Raw genomic sequence first — 22,714 nt, 5'->3', positions numbered from 1 at the left:
ATGCAGGGGCCACCCCACCCACCCGGGACCCAAGAGGGGCCCCGCACCCCAGACCCCGGCTGCCCCGCGCGACACTGGGCCCAGGGCCCCACTAGCCCGCACCCCAAGTCCCAGCCCAGCACCGGGGATCCGGCGCGCCCCTGGTGGGACCCCCGGTCGCCCCCACACCCAGGCACCCGTCATGCCTGCACCCTGGGTCTCCAGCACCCAGCCCGCCGGCCGCCGTACCTGCTCCTTCTCCGCACCCACCATGCCGCCGCCGCCCCGCAGCTCCCGGCTCCGCGCCTCCCTCCACGCAGCCGGGAGAACCGGATCCGCCACTTCCCGGCTTGGGCGGGGCGAGGCCTGCGGGGCGGGAGCCCTGGCGCTAGGGAGGGCGGACAGGCCAGGCTGCTGCTCAGAGACCAGGGAGACGGGGACAGAGACCCAGAGGGACACAGAGACCCAGAGGGACACAGAGACCAGAGAGATAGGGACCCAGAGAGACAGGAACAGAGACCCAGAGGGACACAGAGACCAGAGAGATAGGGACCCAGAGAGACAGGAACAGAGACCCAGAGAGACACAGAGACCCAGAGGGACACAGAGACCAGAGAGATAGGGACCCAGAGAGACAGGAACAGAGACCCAGAGGGACACAGAGACCAGAGAGATAGGGACCCAGAGAGACAGGAACAGAGACCCAGAGGGACACAGAGACCAGAGAGATAGGGACCCAGAGAGACAGGAACAGAGACCCAGAGGGACACAGAGACCAGAGAGATAGGGACCCAGAGAGACAGGAACAGAGACCCAGAGAGACACAGAGACCAGAGAGATAGGGACCCAGAGAGACAGGAACAGAGACCCAGAGGGACACAGAGACCCAGAGGGACACAGAGACCAGAGAGATAGGGACCCAGAGAGACAGGAACAGAGACCCAGAGGGACACAGAGACCAGAGAGATAGGGACCCAGAGAGACAGGAACAGAGACCCAGAGGGACACAGAGACCAGAGAGATAGGGACCCAGAGAGACAGGAACAGAGACCCAGAGAGACACAGAGACCCAGAGGGACACAGAGACCAGAGAGATAGGGACCCAGAGAGACAGGAACAGAGACCCAGAGGGACACAGAGACCAGAGAGATAGGGACCCAGAGAGACAGGAACAGAGACCCAGAGAGACACAGAGACCCAGAGGGACACAGAGACCAGAGAGATAGGGACCCAGAGAGACAAGGACAGAGACCCAGAGAGATGGGGACAGAGACCCAGAGAGACAGAAACCCAGAGAGACAGGAACAAAGACCCAAAGAGTGGGAGTCAGGTGGTAGTGCAGCAGGTTAAGCGCAGGTGGCACAAAGTACAAGGACCAGCTTAAGGATCTTGGTTCGAGCCCCCGGCTCCCCACCTGCAGGGGAGTCGCTTCCCAGGCGGTGAAGCAGGTCTGCAGGTGTCTGTCTTTCTCTCCTCCTCTCTGTATTCCCCTACTCTCTCCATTTCTCTCTGTCCTATCCAACAATGACGACATCAAATAACAACAACAATAATAACTACAATAATGAAACATCAAGGGCAACAAAAGGGAATAAATAAAATAAATATTTTAAAAAAAAGACCCAAAGAGACAGGGACAGAGACCCAGAGAGACAGGGACAGAGACCCAGAGAGACAGGGACAGAGACCCAGAGAGACAGGGACAGAGACCCAGAGAGACAGGGACAGAGACCCAGAGAGACAGGGACAGAGACCCAGAGAGACAGGGACAGAGACTCAGAAACTGAGAGACAGAGAGTGTGAGGTAGGGGAGATGAGGATACAGAGACACAAGTTAGAGGTGCGTGCGGGGTGGGGAGGAAACAAATGCATGGGGGCACAGAGACCCAGAGAAAGAGGAGGAGAGAGACTCAAACTCAGAGTGAAAGGGAGACAGAGACACAGAGAAAGAGGAGGAGAGAGACTCAGAGTGAAAGGGGGACAGAGACCCAGAGAAAGGGAGGAGAGAGACTCAGAGTGAAAGGGGGACAGAGACCCAGAGAAAGGGAGGAGAGAGACTCAGAGTGAAAGGGGGACAGAGACCCAGAGATTGAGGAGGAGAGAGACTCAGAGTGAAAGGGGGACAGAGACCCAGAGAAAGAGGAGGAGAGAGACTCAGAGTGAAAGGGGGACAGAGACCCAGAGAAAGAGGAGGAGAGAGACTCAGAGTGAAAGGGGGACAGAGACCCAGAGAAAGGGAGGAGAGAGACTCAGAGTGAAAGGGGGACAGAGACCCAGAGAAAGAGGAGGAGAGAGACTCAGAGTGAAAGGGGGACAGAGACCCAGAGAAAGAGGAGGAGAGAGACTCAGAGTGAAAGGGGGACAGAGACCCAGAGAAAGGGAGGAGAGAGACTCAGAGTGAAAGGGGGACAGAGACCCAGAGAAAGGGAGGAGAGAGACTCAGAGTGAAAGGGGGACAGAGACCCAGAGAAAGGGAGGGGCAGAGACATGGAAGAGAGTGCTAGAAGTGAGGGAGGGGCTACATTGATTGGGGGGAACCAAAAAAATGGAAACAGGAGGAGCCTAAAGATTCAGAAGGAATCTGAGAGAGGGAGGGGGAGGGGAAGACAGAGGGGGGAGGGGGAGGGAGGGGAAGGGAGGGGGAGAAAAACCGCTCTGGGTAGGGGCACAAAGTCCCCAGGGAGGGAGCCAGAGGCCCAAGGAGAGTGCGTGACAGATGGGGGAGGTGACACACTAACCCAGAGGAGGGGGTCCGGAGACTTAGATGGAGGTAGAGAATCAGAAAGAAGGGGTCAGAGATTTGGAGAGCATGTTGGGAGAGATTTGAGGGGACACTCAGGTGAGCAGAGAGCCAGGATCCTGTAAAGACGGGTAACAGGGACTCTGCCAGTACAGGGCCCCTGGGCAAGAGCTGCAGTGGCAGGACGGGGGGGGGGGGGGGGGGGGGGGGGGGGAGACGTGTCTTCTGCAGCAGCGCTGGGTGACAGAGACAGCTGTGGCTGTTGGGTAACCTGAGCCCCCCACCCCCTCGCAGTATTAATAGCCCTGGCCTGGCTGGGTGCCCCCACCAGGGATAGGAGGTCATGCACCAGGGACTAGTTCCCCTAACCCTCTCCACACCCACCGGCTCTCTGCAGAGCTCCCCTTGCGAACAGAAGCTCCCCATCATCTAAGCCCCCATAATTCCACGCTGTGGGGGGCTCTCCCCCACCCACCCCTGGCTGGCTTCAGGTCCAGTCTTTGTCTTTGCAGCTGCCAGATGTGGACTTGTTGACTGTTCAAAGTCAAGCCCCCTTGCTCCCCGCCAGCCCTCCTAGGACCCCCTCATGTCAAGGCAGACCCCAGCTCCCAGCCCTGCCCAGTGGGGAGGAGGAGGGGCAGGCAGTCCTCCCCAGAATAACTCAGGGCCCGGAGTAAATTTAGCCACAAAGAGGGGAGGGGAGAGACCCTATTGGCTGGGAAGTGGGGAGGGAGGGCCCACAAGGGCGGTCAGGGGGCTCCTGAGCCAGCCCCAGAGGGGTGTCCAGAGCTGGGAAGCCAGGGCCGGAGGAAGGCAAGTGACACCGGGTGCAAGGCACAGCAGGGAGACAGAGAGAAGGGGAGAGAGAAGGACCCCAAGCTCTGCCCTCACAGCTGGAGCCAGGCCGGGGCCAGCCAGCCTGTACTTCCGTCCATCTGTCCGTCCGTCCCCATGGGCCGCCCTGGGCCTGGGCTGCAGGTTCCCCTCCTCTGGGCCGCCCTGGCAGGTCTGCTCCTCCCCCCAGCAGTCACCCAGCAGCTGAGGGGGGAAGGGCTGGAACCCAACACCAACGCGGGGCTGGAGAGACCCTCGGAGGATGCGTCCACAGAGCTTGGCCATGCCGGCCACAACCGAGAGGGTCACAGAGGCAAGAGTGAGGAGGCGTCTGTGGGGACTCATCTCTGGAGCCACAGGGGAGAGGACAGAGATGTCTTCCAGGATGATGGCCATGGAGCCCAAGGCCACGAGAGCAGGGAGGAGGAAGAGGACGAGGACTTCACACGCCACACACAGCCGGCCCACAGGCACAGAGGTCACGGGAAGGAAAGCATAGGAGACTCAGCCGAGCACAAGAGGCACCGCTCCCCCAGACACAGAAGCCACGGCCAGGAGGACGAGGACCAAGTTGTGTCCAGCGAGGGTCACCAGCCCGCCATCAGGCACGTACACCGAAGCCATGGAGGAGACGGTGATGATGACGAAGAGGAGGAAGGGGAGACCCATGCCCACCAGCACCCAGCTCATGGGAAGCTGGGAGAGGATGAAGATGACTCAGAGGAACATCAGTATCGTGACCAAGGACACCCAGGCCACAGACAAGGAGAAGAAGATGAAGAAGAAGAAGAAGAAGAAGATGATGATGATGATGATGACGCCTCCATGGAGTATGGCCACCAGATCCATATGCACCCTGGACACGGGATGGAGGATGATGAAGGTGACTCAGAAGAACACCACCAGCACCATGTCCCAGGCCACGGACTCCGAGCCCACAGAGAAGACGATGATGATGAAGATGAAGAAGATGGTGAAGCCTCGGATGAGTATGGACACCAAGTCCACAGAGACCAAGAGGATGAGGAGGATGAGGAGGAACGTGAGCACCACAACCAAGGCCGTGGACACCGAGGCCACGGACACCGAGGCCACGGAGAAGACGATGATGATGAAGATGAAGAAGATGGTGAAGCCTCGGATGAGTATGGACACCAAGTCCACAGAGACCAAGAGGATGAGGAGGATGAGGAGGAACGTGAGCACCACAACCAAGGCCGTGGACACCGAGGCCATGGACACCGAGGCCACGGAGAAGGAGAAGAAGATGGTGATGGTGGTGGCGATGATGGCGATGATGGTGATGATGCCGACACCTTCACAGAGTATGGACACCAGGCCCACAGGCTCTGGAGCCACAGAATGGAAGAGGATGATGATGACTCAGAGGAACACCACCACCACGTCCCTCTCCAGGGACATCGAGGCCACGGGGGTGAGGGAGGTGAGGAGGATGAGGATCATGAGAATGTGTCCACTGAACACTGGCACCCAGCTCCCAGACACACCCACCAGATGCTTCGACAGGAAGAGGAGGAGGAGGAGGAGGCCATCACAGTCAAGTTCACCCCCCCTGTAGCCAGCCACCAACCCCAAGGCCACAGGGAAGAAGACGAGGACTCCCCAGATGAGTATCACGTGGTCCACGGCCGGCACCACCACGAAGTCCCCCGGGAGGAAGAGGAGGACATCTTCAGCCATGAGGCTCCCAGCCTCAGGCAGCAAGGACACAGGGATGAAGGGACAGCTCGCAGAGAGCCCATCAGAGAGGAGACTGGTCCACAGCCCCCAGGACATAAGGAAGACAAGACGGAAAGCCACTCACGGGAGGGAGAGTCTGAAGAGGAGGAAGAGGACCGGGCGTCCCAGGAGGAAAAGGATGAGGGCCAGGAAGAGGGAGAAGACATCCCCCTGGGCAGCCTGGAGCAGAAGGACCAGGAGGATGAAGAGGAAGGTCACGGCCTTGTTCAGAGCCCAGAGGACGAGGAGGAGGAAGAGCAGGAAGACAGGGCTGAGGTTCTGTCCCCTCTGGGCCAAGCTCACCAGGAAGAAGAGGAGGATGAGGAGGAGGGCCTGGAGGAAGATGAGCTCCCCTTCAGCATCATCCCTGACCCCCTGACCTTGAGGGAGGCTGCTGGCGGGGGCTCCAGTGAGGAGGACAACAGTGAGGACATGGGTAAGTGCCGGGTGGCAGGGACAGGGTGAGGGGGTGGGGCGGGGCGGGGCCAAACCAGCCTGGGTCACGCCCCCCTCCTGTCCCCACAGGTTCTAAGGACGTCCAGGAATATGGCAACTACCAGCCAGGGTCTCTGTGTAGCTACTGCTCCTTCTGCAATGTATGTCCCCAACCCTCCTCCCCAGCCCCAACCCCCCCCCCCCCCGCCCGCCACACACAGCTGTCCTTGGAACGTGTCCCAAGTCCTCCCCCCACCCCTGGGCGTATCTTGGGAGGATGCTGGGTAAAAGAAGGGACATGGAGCAGTTCCAGATGAGGTGGGGGACACTTCTCAGAGCATGTGGGGGCCAGATGGGAGGTCTGGACCTGTGGGTGTGGAGACAGAGAGGAGGCCGTGGCAGAGTTGGGGAACAGGAGGGACACGACGGGAACCACAGGTTCTGAGAGCATCCAGAGGCCCGGTCCAAAGTGGGGGGTGAGGGGGGCTGTGGCCTGGGAGGTGGAGCGATAGCAAAGCAGAGGGCATGCAGGCATGAGGTCCGGAGTTTGATCCCTGGCACCGGTGTGCCTGAGTGATGCTCTGGCTCTCTCATCCCCTAATTAATTAATAAATACATTTAATTAAGTAATTTTGCCGTTAGGTTTAAGCACTGGGAATCCACTGCTCCCAACAGCCATTTTTCCTTTTCTTTTCTTTTCTCTTTTTGGTCTTTATTTGATAGGACAGAGATAAATTGAAAGGGAAGGGGGAGGGAGATAGGGAGAGAAAAGACACCCCCCATAGTACTTGTTTCACTGCTCAGGAAGCCGCCCCCTGCTGGTGGGGAGTAGGGGCTTGAACCCAGGTCCTGTACACTGTAATGTGTGTGCTCAACCAGGTTCAATACCACCCGGCGCCATAAATACATTTTAAAAAATATTTATTTTTCCTTTTGTTGCCCTTGTTTTGTTGTTGTTGTTGTTATTGATGTCGTCGTCGTTGGATAGGACAGAGAGAAATGGAGAGAGGAAGGGAAGATGGGGGGGGGAGAAAGACAGACACCCGCAGACCTGCTTCACCGCCTGTGAAGCAACTTCCCTGCAGGTTTGGGGCCTCGAACCAGGATCCTTCTGCAGGTCCTTGCGCTTTGCGCCCCGTGCGCTTAACCCGCTGCGCTTAACCCGCTGCGCTACCGCCCAACTCCCCAGAAATACATTTTTTAAGTGGGGGTAGGACATGAAATCTGCCTGCAATTGAAAATCAGAGTGACAGAGTGGAATAACTGGTGATGGGTGGTGGGGGGTAGGCTTCCTCTGACGCGGTCTTTGGGTCCCCAGCGATGCACTGAGTGTGAGAACTGTCGCTGTGATGAGGAGCACATGGGAGAGCACTGCGACCAGTGCCAGGTGAGGACCGCCCTGGACTCAAAGCTCCCCTCGGCCCAGGGTGGCCCCGGGGCACCCGAGCACCCCCAGCTGCCCAGCTCTCCCCACCCCCGTCCCGCACACACACCCATCCTTAGCCCTAATCAGCATTGACTCCCAGCCCACGGCCGGCCGGCTCTGACCTTCAGCGAGCAGGCCTCCGCCCTGTGCGCCCCGCCCGGAACTGACCGGGCGCCCTCTCCTGTCGCCCTCCCCCAGCACTGCCAGTTCTGCTACCTCTGCCCGCTGGTCTGTGAAACCATCTGCTCCCCAGGTGAGCGCCAGCCGGGCCCAGCGGGAACCTTGGGGGCGGGGCCAGAGCTGTGGGCGTGGTTTAGCGCAGGTGGAGGGGCGGGGCCAAAGTCAGGGGCGGGGTCTGTGCCGGTGGAGGGGCGGGGCTGGGGAAGGTTGGGGACTAAGGCTGAATCCCAGGAGGGTGAGAATGAGTGGGTGGAGGAGGGCCTGGGAGGTAGTTCAGCGGTGGAGCGCCATTAGTGAGGCTCTGGGTTTGAGATTAAAAAAGAGAGAAGCCTGGAGAGCTTGCAGCAGTAGCAGCAAGCAACGGACTTTCCTGCCTGAGGTAGTAGAAGTCCCAGGTTCAATCCCTGGTGCCACCATAAACCAGATGAACAATCCTTTGGCTTATTCTATATTTATGTATAAAATGTTTATGGGCACACCCGGTTGAGCACATCACCATGCACAAGGACCAGGGTTCAAGTCTCTAGTCCCCACTTATAGAGGGGAAGCTTCACAAGTGGTGAAACACAGCTGCAGGTGTCTCTCTCCCTCTTTCCCCTCTCTTTCTCCACCTTCGTTCTTGATATCTTTCTGTCGTGTTTTTTTTTTTTTTTTTGCCTCAGGGTTATTATTGGGTCTCGGTGCCTGCACTAGGAATCCACTGCTCCTGAAGGCCATTTCTTTTTTGTTGCCCTTGTTGTTATCATTATTGTTGTTGTCAGTGCTGTTGTTGTTGTTGGACAGGACAGAGAGAAATCAAAGAGAAGAGGGGAAGACAGAGAGGGGGAGAGAAAGACAGACACCTGTAGACCTGCTTCACCGCCTGTGAAGCGACTCCCCTGCAGGTGGGGAGTGGGGTTCGATCCAGGATCCTCACTCCAGTCCTTGCGCTTTGCGCCATGGCCATGTGCACCCAACCCGCTGCACTACTGCCCAGCCCCCTCTTTCTGTTCTTTCAATAAAATTTCCCTTTCTTTTTTAAAGTTATTTTTATTTATTTATTAGAGACAGAGAGAAATTGAGAGGGGAGGGGGGAGAGAGAGGGAAAGAGACAGAGACACCTGCAGCCTTACTTCACCACTCATGAAGCTTTACCCCTGCAGGTGGGGACCAGGGGCTTGAACCTGGGTCCTTGCACACTGTAATGTGTGCACTTAACCAGGTGTGTCACCACCTGGCCCCCAATAAAATTTTGTTATTATCTTTTTTATTTATTAGAGACAGCCAGAAATTGAGAGGAAGGGGGGGGACAGAGACAGAGACACACAGAGAGACATTGCAGCCCTGCTTCACCACTCATAAAGTTTTTCCCTTGCAGGTGGGAACCAGGGGCTTGAATCTGGGTCCTTATGCAATGTAGTGGTGTGCTTAACCAGGTGTGCTACCACCTGGCCCCTCAATGAAATTTAAAAAAAAAAAAAAAAACATGGCAGAACTTTAGTGGGGGGCATGGTGTGGAACTATACTTCTTTTATTTCCTAATCATATAAATCCCTAGTAAAAACTTAAAGCATTTAAAAAAAAGATAATGGAGGGGTCAGGAGACAGTATAATGGTTATGCAAAAGAACTTTCAAGCTTGAGACACCCCAAGGGCCCAGGTTCAATCCCTCTAGCGCCACCTTAAGCCAAAGCTGAGCAATACTCTGGAAAACAACACAACAGAACAAACGAATGATGAAAACTTGGGTCTAAGGACAGACAGAGCAGGACTACTGCAGAATGGGAACACCTGGAGCGAGCTATTTATATATTTCCCCCACCAGGGTTCTTCCTGCGGGCTAATTGATTTATTTTAGATGGAGGATGAGAGACAGAGCGAGGAGGAGAGACACAGCACCGCTCCACTCCTAGTGCCGCTTCCGGGACAGCTGCTCCCTGTGGCGGCCAGGGGCTTGCACCCAGCTCCTCATGCATGGCTCGGTGTGCGCTCTACCGAGTGAGAGCTGACTCACAACCCTGCCAAGGGGGGCTTGGAGGGTCCAATTCAATAGTAGGCCCTTCGAACGAATCTCGATGGCAGACTTGGGGGAAGGAAGTGGGAAGAGGCTGCTCTAAGGCTCTGTGACAAGGGCCCCCACCCCCAATTTCTCTTCTCCCCCACAGGAAGCTACATTGACTATTTCTCTTCATCTCTCTACCAGTAAGTTGGCTGCGGTGGCTGGGGGTCGGGGGGTAAGGGTCCTTCCTGCTTGGAGGTGCCTTTTGCTCTGGGATTCTGGACCAATGAGCAGGGCCGCGATCTCCAAGCGTCCCGGAGTGAACCCTGGACCCTTGGGCCGCCTAACCCGTATCCCCCCCACCCCCACCCCTGCAGAGCGCTGGCGGGCGTGCCGGAAGCTCAGGAACCCTGACCCCACCCTGCGGCGCACCCCGCTGACCCTCCGAACCCCCGTCCACGAGCCCTATTTATTTCTCTGAATAAACGTGCTCCCGGAACCTCGGCAGGCCTGGGGGTGCAGGTGGGGGTGGGGAAGGTGTCAGAGACCCTGGCCGGAGACAGGGGAGGGGGAGGAAGGGTCTGCACTCTTGGAAGAAACCAGTCCACACGGGGGCTTGTTGAAACAGTTCTCTTTACCCGTGATCGCGGAGTGACGAGGGGAGGGGGGCAGGGAGGCCGACCGAGAGTCGGGGCGCGGGCCCCCCCCCCCGCCGTCCTCCCTCTCCCTACGCCTCGTCGCCCAGCGGCATCGTGGAAAGAGGCTTCTCCCATGCAAACCCCGGAGCCGGAGGGGGGCCGGGGAGCGTACTGCTGCGCCCCCGACCCCCGGGGCACGACACAGCCACACCACGGGGGGGGGGCGGGGGCCCCGGGGACACGAGACACGGGGTGCAGGGAGGGGAGGAGGGGGCCCCGCCCGCAGCGGACCCGGGGAGCTGAGAGGCCGGGGGGCGTGGCTTGTAGCAGCGAGTCCCCCGCCCCCTCCTCGAGGAAGACTTGGGCCCCGCCACGGGGGCGGGGGGGGGGGCGGCCTCTCCCCGCATGCGGCCCGGGAGGGGAGCCCCGCGCCCTCTCCGCGGGAAGCGGGCACCCAACCCCGTCGGGAAACGGATCAATAAATTACAAAGTTGGAGGAAAGGGAGGCGGGGGTGCGGGGCGGGAGCAGGGGTCGCCACCCCCCGTCCGGTCGGCGTGGTTTGGTCCAGGCGGGGTGCGCGCCCCCCCGCGCGTCGGTGCGGATGGTCCAGTCCGCGGCACCCGCTCCCCCGCCCGCGGGGCCGGGAGAGACCATCGTCCGGGCGGAGGGGTACAGCCCAGCCTCTGGAAGGCTCTTCGTTCGGCGTGCGGTCACCTGCGCGGGCGCCAGGGCGGTGGCTGGAGCCGTGCGGAGCTGGGGCCCCGTCCTCACCTGGAGGCCGGCACTAGCAGGAGTAGGTCCGGACCGAGACGCCGTCTGCCCGGGAGCTTCCAGAAGTCTGGCCTGGAGGGAGAGCGAGCTGCGGTCCAGCCCCCAGCACGCAGCCCTGACCACCCCGTCACTCTCTGCACCCCCCCCCCAAACTCTCCAAATCTCAACCCCAGGCGTGCGTCCCGGGACCACGCTTCCCGAGATGGCCACGATGCCCTGACTCCACGCCGCCTTCCCTCCCTTCCCCGCAGCCCTGGGGACCCCGAGGTGTCCCAGGTGACACCGAGCGAATTCACGGGGGGTGGGGGTGGGGGAGTCTATTTGGGGTGGGAGGGGGCGTGGAGAAAGGGTCAGATCGTTTTGACAGTCTGGGGCAGGGAGGCTTGTTTCTGGAAAGTTAGGGGCTCCTTCGGCCATCCTCCCCCCACCCTGCCGCCCCCAGGAGGGTGCAGGGGCTGTGGCCTCTGGGAGCCGCCCACCTTCGGGCTGCAGCTTGCGGAGGGGGAGTCCCGGCGAGCCCAGGGCTCCTGCTGCGGCCGAACGAAAGTTGGGGGGCAGCATCTCAGCTGAGTCGGGGGTTACGCCTCGGAGGTCCTTCTCTCGGAACATCTTCCGCCAGGATGGGGAACGGCTGAAGGATTTGGCGCTGTCCTAGAGGTACAGGGGCGAGCAGCCAGAGTGGGAACCCCGGCGGTGACCACGCCCACCAGCCCGAGGCCACGCCCCTTCGCTCGCGGTCTTCCCCGCTGCCCCGCCCCAACCATGATTGGCACCGTACAGCTCCACCCCTCGGGCTCAGTCCCAGGAGTGGCAGCTGGCAGTCCAGCCTCCAGGTCTGCTGCCCTGCCCACCTCGTCCAGCCGTCGGTCTGTACCCAAGGAGATGAGGTTGCTGAACTCCTTCTCCAGGAGCTGCCGGGCCTGGGGAGCACAGGGTGGGGGGCGGGGGGGGCATTGCAGGGTGCAGTCTGGCAGGCCGGGTTGGCCCTGCAGCCCCGGGGCTGAGCAGCGGCTCACCTGCGCGTTCTGCGTGGGGATCTGCAGGAGCAGGGCAAGGTCCGAGTAGTCGAAGGTCTCGTCCAGGGCGAGCAGCGCCCCGTGCACCCCGCTCTCCGTGAGGTTCGTGGCGAATTCTTTCAGGCCTAGCCCGGACACCCAGCCCATGACCCGCTCATTGGACCACACCATCACGTCTGGGGAACGGGAGGGAGCGACATTCAGCGGCGTCGCTCCAGGCACCAGAAAGAACCTTGCAGATTAAGCCCAGACCCCCCCCCCCACCACCACCACACACACACACACCCGCATCATTTTCTCCTGACCACACGCCCCTCTGTATGCTGGGCCCAACCCCTGAACTCCTTTCCTCTTTCCTGGCCACTCCCTCACGCTCACCCCATCTCTGGAACCCCTTCCCTGGCCACCTGACATGCTGGCCTCCTCAAACCCCACCCCCTACACACACCCTGTGGGGGATGCTACCTCCCCCCTCCATCCTCTAGTCAGCGCCCCCCCCCAGTCTGGCTCTATACCCCCTCACCACACCCCTGGCTCCCAAGGCACCTCGGATCTGGCTCTGACTCTCTTCTCGCCTCCGCTCCAAGTCCTTGCGGTCATAGTTGAGCCGTTTCAAACACATGATCCCGTAATGCAAGCTCACCCTGAGCAGCAGGGGAAGTGAAGTCACAGAGGAGCCTTCACAGACCCAAGGGGCTCCGACTGCACCCTGCCCATGGCTGGGGGCTTCAGGAGGGGTGGTGACTCCTGTCCACTGCATGTGCGACCCAACGGGCCAAGGTGGCCAGCCTAGTGCAGCGTGGGGACAACTAATCATATGTCAGGAGATGTAGATTTTCTTTCTCCTGCTGGGTCACTGTACTGTGGTGGCAGAGGAGTGAGGATGTTCAGGGGGGCAGGGCAGCGATGCATCTGTTACTAGGCACAAGGACCCGGCTTCATGCCCCCAGTCCCCACCTGCAGGGGGCAAAGCTTCACAAGTGGTGAAACAGAGCTACAGGTGTCTCGCTTCTTTTGTAAATCTTTTTAAAAAATATTCTTATTGACTTATTGGCTAGAGACAGAAATTGAGAAGGGTGGGGGAAATAGAGAGGGAGAGAGACAGAGAGTCACCTTCAGCCTTTCCCCTTGCAGGTGGGGACCAGGGGCTCGAACCTAGGTCCTTGCGCACTGTAATGCGTGTTCTCAACCAGGCGCGCCACTGCTTGGCCCCCTGCAGGTGTCTGTCATTCTCCTCTATCTCTTCCCTCCCCCTCTTGGTTTCTCTGTCTCAATCCAATAAATAAATCAGGATTACCTGCGAATCTGCAGGTAATCGGAGGCCTTTCCCTTATGCTAGTCCTTGCGCTTTGCCCGGGTGTGCGCGGTTAAGCCGCTGTGCTACCCGCCGACCCCGCAAGGCCTTTGCCATCCCCAGTCCCATTGGCAGAAGGCTCCAGGCCCCACCCACCTGTGGAAGCTGTCCACCATCTTGAGCTGGCCGCGGAGCTCCTTCTTGTTCAGGTGGTCCAGCATGCGGGCGTCCACCAGCGACTCCATGAAGTAGCTGCGGTACTGCGGCAGCCCCAGGCTGGGCAGCCAGTCGTTGCCCACCCACTCGTGGTTCATGTCGCCATAGGCCAGGATCTGGACCGGGGAGGGGGGGGGGGACAGGGCTCAGGTCCTCCACCATTTCCCGTGTGTGCCATGCCAGTGCCACCCCCCCAAACACACACCCAACCCAGGTCAACTACCATCTCTGCTCAGGACGGGGGGGGGGGGTGACCCCAGCTAGTCCTCTGCTCCTCCTGAGGACTGAACAGACACACTGCTTTCTCAGAGGGAGGCCATGGCCTCAGCCTCCTCACCTGGGAACCTGCTGGAATTGTAGGATCTAGGGCCCAGGCGGTGGCACACATTACAGTGCACAGAGACCTTGTTCGAGCCCCTGGTCCCCACCTGTAGGGGGAAAGCTTCACGAGTGGTGAAGCAGGGCTGCAGGTGTCTGTCTGTCTGTCTTTTTCTCTTGATCTCTTCCCCATTTCAATTTCTCTCCGTTTGTATCCAATAAAGATACTTAAAAAGGGGAGTCTGGCGGTAGCGCAGCGGGTGAAGCGCAAATGTCTCCAAGCGCAAGGACCGGCGTAAAGATCCTGGTTTGAGCCCCGGCTCCCCACCTGCAGAGGAGTCGCTTCATAGGCGGTGAAGCAGGTCTGCAGGTGTCTGTCTTTCTCTCCTCCTCTCTGCCTTCCCCTCCTCTCTCCATTTCTCTCTGTCCTATCCAACAACTATGACGTAAATAACAACAACAACAATAACTACAACAATAAAACAAGGGCAACAAAAGGGAATAAATATTTTTTAATTTTTTTAAAAAATACTTGAAAAGGAAGGAAGAAAGAATTGCAGGATCAAAACCTTCCTCCAGGCCCCTCCGATGCAGGCTACTGGATCGGAATCGACGTGCTCACAAACTCGCCAGTGCTCTGGACTCTGGCTGTGGCCCCAGAGGTGGTGCAGTGACAAGCCCGAGTTTAACCCAGGGGCTGTATCCGCCAGAGCGATGCTCTGCTTCTCTCTTTCTCGTTAATATTAACTTGCGATGGGGCAGGGGCGGGAGGCAACATGCCTGGCTGAGCACACATAGTGCACAAGGAGCCAGGTTCAAGCCCCCTGCAGGGAAAAACCTTCAAGAATAGTGAAGCAGTCCGCAGGTGTCTCTCTCTACCTCTTTATCTCCCTCTTCCCTCTCAATTCCTCTCTGTATCATACATAAAGAAAATACAGCTTTAAAACATACTTTTTTTTTAATTTGAAAAAGAAAAAGCACACTTGTCTTAAGCATCTTGCTAAAACCCAGGGCAACGTCACTACTGCCCCTCACCCCACCCCAAAACGCAGTGATGGAAAGTCTGTATTCCACGGTGAATTCCTGCCTCTCCCTTCTTGTGATTAAAGTGTAACTTCTCCTCCTGAGCTCCACAGCCTGACGACTTCTCTCCTCCCTCCCAAGAAGCTTCCCCCATGACACCAGTTCCATCAGCCCATCTGCCTCAGTGCAGAGGGACCCCCCCCCCACACACACACACACACTTTCTATATACATCCTATGAGAATGGAATGGGCGGTACACCCCGCTTAAAAAAATGTTATGAGTGGGTTTTCCACCGACTCCAAGTTCCAAAGAAACAGCCCCCCCAAGCCCCCACCCCAGTGGTCAAGAGTGGTCTCCGGGGAGGGAGAGGGAGGGAGGACCATCCATGCAGCGTGCCTGTTCATGCGCCCACGGCCGCCCCGCGCCCCTACCTGCTCCCAGCTGATCTCCTTGGTCTCCTGACCCGTTAGTGGGAAGAGGGGAGAGAAGGGGGTGGGTTAAGGGGCCGGCAGAGAAGGGAGGGAGGACCCACGACCAGACCAGACAGAGGAACCAGACAGTCCCAGGCTCGCCTCTGCCCCATCCCGCCCCACAGCGAGTTGGTGCGGCCCCAAGGCGCCCAGAGAGGGCACTCACAGGCTTGGTGGTGGCGGTGAGGGACTCCATCTCCTCGTGTGTCATCCACACGTTTCCTGTGGACTGAGGGGCGGGGAGCGTTAAGGAGGGTTGACACCTGGTGAAATGCTCCTGCTACCATGCACAAGGACCCAGGTTCAAGCCCCTTGGCCCCCCCCATGCAGCAGGGACACTTCACAAGCAGTGAAGCAGGGCTGCAGGTGTCTCTTTTGCTTTCACTATCTCCCTCTTTTATTTGAGGTTTTTTATTTATTTTTTTTATTTACTTATTTATTCCCTTTTGTTGCCCTTGTCGTTTCTTTTTATTGTTGTAGTTATTGTTGTTGTCGTCGTTGATGGGCAGTACAGAAAGAAATGGAGAGAGGAGGGGAAGACAGAGGGGGACAGAAAGACAGACACTTGGAGACCTGCTTCACTACCTGTGAAGTGACTTCCCCTGAAGTTGGGGAGCTGGGGGCTCGAACCGGGATCCTTAACGCCAGTCCTTGCACTTTGCACCACCTGAGCTTAACCCACTGTGCTACCGCCCGACTCCCTCATTTGAGTTTCTGTCTCTAGCCAATAAATCAATAAATAAAAACAGATAAATAGGTAGTCGGGCGGTAGCGCAGCAGGTTAAGCACACATGGCGCAAAGCGCAAGGACAGGCGCAAGGATCCCGGTTCGAGCCCCCGGCTCCCCACCTGCAGGGGAGTCGCTTCACAGGCGGTGAAGCAGGTCTGCAGGTGTCTGTCTTTCTCTCCCTCTCTGTCTTCCCCTCCTCTCTCCATTTCTCTCTATCCTATCCAACAGTCACATCATCAACAATAATAATAACTACAACAATAAACAACAAGGGCAACAAAAGGGGAAAAACAGATAAACAAATAAACCTGGACCGAGTGGTGAAGCAACTGGTTAAGTTGCATGTGTTCCCAGGCACAAAGACCTGGGTTCAAGCCCCTGGTCCCCACCTGCAGGGGGGGGGCTTTACCAGCGGCAAAGCAGTGCTGCAGGTGTCTCGGTTTCCTCTCACTCTCAACTTCTCTGTGTTGTATAAAATGAAATCAATCCGGGGTGGGCAGTGCTAAGTGCACATAGTACTAAGCACAAGGACCTGCACAAGAATTGGGACTCCAGCCCCCCTACTCCTCACACGCAGGGGGGTCGCTTCACAAGCAGTGAAGTAGATCTGCAGGTGTCTGTCTTTCTCCCTCTCTATCTCGCCCTCTTGTCTCAATTTCCCTCTGTCTCATCCAGTAAAAATGGGGGAAAAATTGCCACAGGAGCTGTGGATCCATAGTGCAGGCACGGAGTCCCAGTGATAACCCTGGAGGCAAATAAATAAAGTTTAAACATAATAGATTAAACATTTCCCTTTTCCTTTTTTAATATTTATTTATTTATTTATTCCCTTTTGCTACCCTTGTTTTTATTGTTGTAGCTATTGTTGCTGATAGGACAGAGAGAAATGAAGAGAGGAGGGGAGACAGAGAGGGGGAGAGAAAGTCAGACACCTGCAGACCTGCTTCACCGCCTGTGAAGCGACTCCCCCTGTAGGTGGGGAGCCGGGGGCTCGAACCTGGGATTCACACGCCGGTCCTTGTGCTTTGTGCCACCTGCGCTTAACCCGCTGCGCTACTGCCCGACTCCCCCCCTTTTCTTTTTTATGAGGGCCTTGGGAGGCAGCCCAGGAGGAGGCCCGTGGGTAAGATGTTGGAGCATGAGGTCCTGAATTTGAGCCCTGACATTGCTCTTGCCAGAATGATGCTCTGGTTCTCTCTCATAAACAAGCAGACCTTGGGGGCCTGGCGGCGGTGTACGTGCACCTGGTGAAGAGCGCACAGTGCTGGGAGTCGGGCGGAAGCGCAGCGGGTTAAGCGCAGGTGGCGCAAAGAGCAAGGACCGGCAGAAGGATCCCGGTTCGAGCCCCCGGCTCCCCACCTGCAGGGGGCGTCGCTTCACAGGCAGTGAAGCAGGTCTGCAGGTGTCTGTCTTTCTCTCCCCCTTTCTCTGTCTTCCCCTCCTCTCTCTATTCCTCTTTGTCCTACCCAACAACAATGACATCAATAACAACAATAAAAACTACAACAATAAAACAAGGGCAACAAAAGGGAATAAATAAATGAGTATTAAAAAATAGAGTATAAAAAAGAGCACACAGTACTAAGTGCAAGGACCCACGCAAGGATCCTGGTTCAAGCCCCCGGCTCCCCACCTGGAAGAGGGGGTCACTTCACAAGTGGTGAAGCAGGTCTGCAGGTATCTCTCTCTCTCTCTCTCTCCCTCCTCTCTCAGTTTCCTTCTGTCCTATCCAATAAAATGGGAAAAATGACCACCAGGAGCAGTGGATTTATAGTGCAGGCACTGAGCCCCAGATAACCCTGGAGGCAAAATAAACAGATCTTAAAAAAATAAATAAGAGAGAAGGCAGGGAGATAATGTAGCGACAGCACATTAGACACACGTGCCTGAGGCCTCAGAGGCTGCATGTTCAATCCCCAGCAGGAACACTCTGCTAGAACCAAGAAGTGTACTTGGTGTCTCTGCTGAAAAATAAATATTTATTGACTTGCTTGTTTATTTTTATAGTCAGGGCCTTACGCACAATTTCACTTAAGGGTTGCTCTTTCTGTTTGTTTTTTAATTCTAACTTTTATTAGGACAGAGAAATTGATAAGGGAGAGGGCGACAGGGAGAGAGGGGCCAGATGGTGGCACACCAGGTTAAGCACACTTAGTATGAAGCACAAGGACCTGCTCAAGGACCCCGGCTCCCCACCTGCAGGGAGTCACTTCACAAGCAGTGGAGCAGGTCTGCAGGTGTCTGTCTTTCTCTCCCTCTCTCTATCTCCCCTCTCCTCTCAATTTCTCTCTGTCCTAGCCAATAAAATATGAAAAATGGCCACAGAAGCAGTGGGTTTGTAGTGCTGGCACCCAGCCCCAGCAATAACCCTGGAGGCAAATAAAAGGAAGAAGAGATAGACTACTGCAGACCTGCTTCACGAGTCCCGAAGTGTGTCCCCCACTGCAAGTGGGCGCAGGGGCTCTGACTCGGGTCCCTAGCCTGAGTTGTGCACATGGCACATGTACCGCTCAGTGGACTCTCTTCCTCTCATATATATGTCAGCTCTGGATTATGTTGGTGCTTCAGGCATTAAGAGTCTTTTGCAGAATAACTATACTATCCTCAGGCACCCCCCCATTTTTTAAAAAAAAATATCTTGCATGGCTGAGACTCCACAGGCTCCAGGTTCAGCCCCAGGCACCACCTTCTGCCAGGACTGAGCTGAGCTCTGGTGTCTCTCTTTTCATTAATAATAAATAAATTGGGGCCACGTGATGGTGCACCTGGTTGAGGCACATGTCACAGTGCGCAAGGACCCAGGTTTGATCCCCTGGTCCCCACCTGCAGGGGGAAAGCTTTATGAGTGGTGAAGCAATGCTGCAAGTGTCTCTCTGTCTCTCTCTCCCTCTCTATCACTCCCTTCTCTCTTAATTTCTGGCTGACTCTATGAAACAAATAAAGATAATTTAAAAAAAGAAAAGAAAGCTTTAAACTGTAAAATAAAACATTGCTTTTAATATATATATATATATATATGTATATGTATATGTATATGTATATGTATATGTATATATATATATATATATATATATATATATATATATATATATCCATCCCCCAGCACTAATCAGTGCTGGTCTCTCTGTATCTGTCTGATTAATATATATATTTATATTATGTATATGATGAGAAAAAGTCCGAGCTGGTTGGAGCTCCAAGGCGAGCAGCAGGGCTGAAGGCGGGAGGAGGCAGAAAGGGTCCGGCAGCGGGGTCCCGGGATGGGGCCGGGGGCGTCCGGATTGGCTGCTCCGCGGGAGTGGGCGGGGCCCTGGCGCACCGCGCGCGGGGATTGGCCGGCACTCACCGTGCGGGAGGAGGCGGGCGCCGAGGGCGAGGTGAGCGACACCATCTCCTGGATGGCCAGGCGCAGCTTGAGCCGGTGCAGCGGGTTGCTGATGCCGATCTCGCGCTGGATCTCCGTGTCCGACAGGTTGGCCATGATGGCCCCGCTCTTGACATTGGCCCGGCAGGCGGCCACGTACCACGCGGGCATGCCTACCCACAGCTGGGGGGAGACAGAGACGCGGAGACACAGAGATGGGGAGACAGAGACGGGGAGACAGATGGGGAGGAGCAGAGACAGTGACAGAGACGGGAGACAGAGACGGGGAGACAGAGACGGGGAGACAGAGACGGGGAGACAGAGATGGGGAGACAGAGATGGGGAGACAGAGATGGGGAGACAGGATGGGGAGACAGAGATGGAGAGACAGAGACGGGGAGACAGAGATGGGGAGACAGATGGGGAGACAGAGAGATGGGGAGACAGAGAGATGGGGAGACAGAGATGGGGAGGAGCAGAGACAGAGATGGGGAGACAGAGAGATGGGGAGACAGAGACGGGGAGACAGAGATGGGGAGACAGAGAGATGGGGAGACAGAGATGGGGAGACAGGATGGGGAGACAGAGATGGGGAGACAGAGATGAGGAGACAGAGATGGGGAGACAGAGAGATGGGGAGACAGAGATGGGGAGACAGGATGGGGAGACAGAGACAGGGAGACAGAGACAGGGAGACAGGATGGGGAGACAGAAACGGGGAGGAGCGGAGACAGAGACAAGAGATGGGGAGACAGATGGGGAGGAGCAGAGACAGATGCAGAGAGGTAGAGATGGGGAGACACAGAGATGGGGAGACAGATGGGGAGGAGCAGAGACAGTGACAGAGATGGGAGACAGAGACGGGAAGACAGAGATATGGGGAGACAGAGATGGGGAGGAGCAGAGACAGAGATAGGGAGACAGAGAGATGGGGAGACAGAGACAGGGAGACAGAGAGATGGGGAGACAGAGATGGGGAGACAGAGACGGGGAGACAGAGAGATGGGGAGACAGAGAGATGGGGAGACAGAGATGGGGAGGAGCAGAGACAGAGATGGGGAGACAGAGATGGGGAGACAGAGATGGGGAGGAGCAGAGACAGAGATGGGGAGACAGAGATGGGGAGACAGGATGGGGAGACAGAGATGGGGAGACAGAGATGGGGAGACAGAGAGATGGGGAGACAGAGATGGGGAGGAGCAGAGACAGAGATGGGGAGACAGAGAGATGGGGAGACAGAGATGGGGAGACAGAGATGGGGAGACAGGATGGGGAGACAGAGACGGGGAGGAGCGGAGACAGAGACAGAGATGGGGAGACAGATGGGGAGGAGCAGAGACAGATGCAGAGAGGTAGAGATGGGGAGACACAGAGATGGGGAGACAGAATGGGGAGGAACAGAGACAGGGAAGGCAGAGATGGGGAGACAGAGATGGGGAGACAGAGACGGGGAAGAACAGAGACGGGGAGACAGGATGGGGAGGGGCAGAGACAGGCGAGAGCAGAGATGGAGACAGAGACAAGGGAGTGCAGAGACGGGGAGAACAGACAGAAAGACACAGAGATGGGGGAGAGGAGACAGGAAGAGGCAGACGTGAGAAGAGATGGGAGACAGGGAACCAGATGTGGGGAGAAAGAACAGAGTCAGAGAGAGACAAAGATGGAGAGAAACCGAGAGTCCAAGGGGAGAGAGAGGGGCAGGGAGAGACAGAGACAAGGGAGAGAAAGGAGTGAGAGACATTGTGAGAGAGATGTAGGAAGACCCAGAGATATGAGAGGAAACAGTCATAAAAACACAAGGATGACCAGAGAGAAAGTCAGACAGAAACCACAGACAGAGGGGTAGGGAGAGAGAGAACAGGACAGGGGAGGTGTAAGGGGAGAGAAGCAGTTTCGGGGAGCAGGAAGCCAGAGCCCCTCCCAGGACCACCACCCCTGTGCTAGGAGAACCCCCAGCCAGGAACGTGTTTCTGGGGTCAGTACCTCAAGCCAGGAGACCACGGTGGGGCCATCCCAGGCAGCAAAGGGCAGGCCCTGGCGGCAGGCTTCTTCCAAGAGCTCGTGCCTGTGGGGGGTCAGGTGTGGAGAGGCCCAGCCCTCTTGGTCGGTCCCCTTCAACTCCCCCCAGCGCGCGCGCGCGCACACACACACACACACACACACACACACACACACACACACACTGTAGCTGAACACTTAAAAAAAAAAAAAAAGTGACAGAGTTGGGCGGTAGTGCCGCGGGTGAAGCGCACATGGCGCAAAGCACAAAGACCGGCATAAGGATCCCGGTTTGAGCCCCCGGCTCCCCACCTGCAGGGGAGTCGCTTCACAGGCCGTGAGGCAGGTCTGCGCAGGTGTCTGTCTTTCTCTCCCCCTCTCTGTCTTCCCCTCCTCTCTCCATTTCTCTCTGTCCTATCCAACAACGACAACAAAAATAACTACAACAATAAAACAACAAGGGCAACAGAAGGGAATAAATATTTTAAAAATAATAATACTAAGTAAAATAAAGGGATGATCGCACATGCTTGATCACACAAAGACCCAAGTTTAAGCCCTCAGTTCCCACTTGCAGGGGGGAAGCTTCACGAGCGGTGAAGCAGGGCTGCAGGTGTCTCTCTGCCTTTCTCCCTATCTCCCCCCTACCCTCTCAAATCCTCTTTGTCTCTATCCAGAATGAACAAAAATACACAAACATGTAATTACTTTTTATTATGTTTATTTTTCCCTTTGTTGCCCTTTTTATTGTTGTTATTGATGTCGTTTGTTGTTGGATAGGACAGAGAGAAATGGAGAGAGGAGGGGAAGACAGAGAGGGGGAGAGAAAGACAGACACCTGCAGACCTGCTTCACCGCCTGGGAAGCGACTCCCCTGCAGGTGGGGAGCCGGGGTTCCAACCGGGATCCTTATGCCGGTCCTTGTGCTTTGCGCCACGTGCGCTTATCCCGCTGCTCTACCACCTGACTGCCAGCTAATTAATTTTAAATGAGAGAGAAAAGACCAGCTCTAACTTATGGTGGTGCCAGGGGTTGAACCTGGCACCTCAGAGCCTCAGACATGTGAGTCCTTTGCATAACCACTAGGCTGTCTCCCTTGTCCTATATAAATATGCATTACCGTCTCCCTCTCCTATATAAATATTTTTAAATACAAAATTTTAAAGTGGGCATATAATTGAAAAAAGAGGGGTCTGGTGGTGGCGCACCTGGTAGAGCACACATATGACAAAGCACAAGGACCTCGGTTCAAGCCCCCAGCCTCCACCTGCAGGGGGAAAGTTTCACAAGTAGTGAAGCAGGGCTGCAGGTGCCCCTCTCTCTCTCTCCCCCTTGCTCTCAATTTCTTTATTAATAAATAAATAAAGATAATTTTAAAAATACAAAAAAAAATAAATAAAAGGTGACTGGGCTCTTGGGTGACAGGAGGCTGATGGGACAAGCAGGACCCAGAGCCACCGTGCCTGTCACACAGTACGCTGGTGCTCTGGGGAGAAGGAGTAGACAGGGAGGTGCGCAGTGAAGACAGTGCAGGAAGCTGCAGACATGAGGTTCCAGGTC

The 22,714-nt window shown here is 56.6% G+C and overlaps 3 protein-coding genes across 10 annotated transcripts in view; 1 reads left to right on the top strand and 2 right to left on the bottom strand.

Moving 5' to 3' along the window:
• Positions 1-321, bottom strand: part of TRPM4 (transient receptor potential cation channel subfamily M member 4) — a 61,913-nt gene extending 61,592 nt beyond the window's left edge. For 5 of the 6 annotated variants that reach the window (XR_009545229.1, XM_060174141.1, XM_060174142.1 and 2 more), the window contains exon 1: positions 229-321. Coding sequence is in view for 4 of the 6 variants with exons in the window: in XM_060174141.1 (XP_060030124.1) it covers positions 229-252 (24 nt within the window). In the remaining 2 variants the exon portion in view is untranslated. The remainder of the gene's footprint in view (positions 1-228) is intronic. The other variant, XM_060174144.1, reaches the window with a different exon arrangement.
• A 3,132-nt stretch (positions 322-3,453) lies between these two features.
• HRC (histidine rich calcium binding protein) lies at positions 3,454-9,811 on the top strand. The gene is made up of 7 exons (XM_060174126.1): positions 3,454-4,526; positions 4,818-5,729; positions 5,819-5,889; positions 7,047-7,115; positions 7,353-7,407; positions 9,479-9,515; positions 9,690-9,811. The coding sequence occupies exons 1-7, from the start codon at positions 3,671-3,673 to the stop codon at positions 9,724-9,726; spliced, it is 2,037 nt and encodes a 678-aa protein (XP_060030109.1). The 5' UTR covers positions 3,454-3,670; the 3' UTR covers positions 9,727-9,811.
• A 117-nt stretch (positions 9,812-9,928) lies between these two features.
• The window catches only part of PPFIA3 (PTPRF interacting protein alpha 3), a 44,477-nt gene continuing 31,691 nt past the window's right edge, over positions 9,929-22,714 (bottom strand). For 2 of the 3 annotated variants that reach the window (XM_060174124.1, XM_060174123.1), the window contains exons 20-29: positions 21,140-21,221; positions 19,139-19,339; positions 15,229-15,291; positions 15,024-15,050; positions 13,189-13,364; positions 12,285-12,382; positions 11,739-11,914; positions 11,574-11,642; positions 11,202-11,373; positions 9,929-10,794 (exon numbers count right to left, since the gene is read on the bottom strand). In XM_060174124.1, the coding sequence (XP_060030107.1) occupies positions 10,736-10,794; positions 11,202-11,373; positions 11,574-11,642; positions 11,739-11,914; positions 12,285-12,382; positions 13,189-13,364; positions 15,024-15,050; positions 15,229-15,291; positions 19,139-19,339; positions 21,140-21,221 (1,123 nt within the window). In that variant the 3' untranslated portion in view covers positions 9,929-10,735. The remainder of the gene's footprint in view (positions 10,795-11,201; positions 11,374-11,573; positions 11,643-11,738; positions 11,915-12,284; positions 12,383-13,188; positions 13,365-15,023; positions 15,051-15,228; positions 15,292-19,138; positions 19,340-21,139; positions 21,222-22,714) is intronic. The other variant, XM_060174125.1, reaches the window with a different exon arrangement.

The sequence above is a fragment of the Erinaceus europaeus genome, chromosome 2, assembly GCF_950295315.1.
Source record: "Erinaceus europaeus chromosome 2, mEriEur2.1, whole genome shotgun sequence".
NCBI lineage: Eukaryota > Metazoa > Chordata > Mammalia > Eulipotyphla > Erinaceidae > Erinaceus > Erinaceus europaeus.
This window is presented reverse-complemented; position numbering and strand designations above follow the sequence as displayed.

Excerpts from the sequence above, each read along its gene's own strand:
- HRC (XM_060174126.1), top strand. The coding sequence starts at position 3,671 with ATGGGCCGCCCTGGGCCTGGGCTGCAGGTTCCCCTCCTCTGGGCCGCC. Across the intron at positions 4,527-4,817 it reads TGATGAAGATGAAGAAGATG|AAGATGGTGATGGTGGTGGC; the intron begins GTGAAGCCTCGG and ends GAGAAGGAGAAG. Across the intron at positions 5,730-5,818 it reads GGACAACAGTGAGGACATGG|GTTCTAAGGACGTCCAGGAA; the intron begins GTAAGTGCCGGG and ends CTGTCCCCACAG.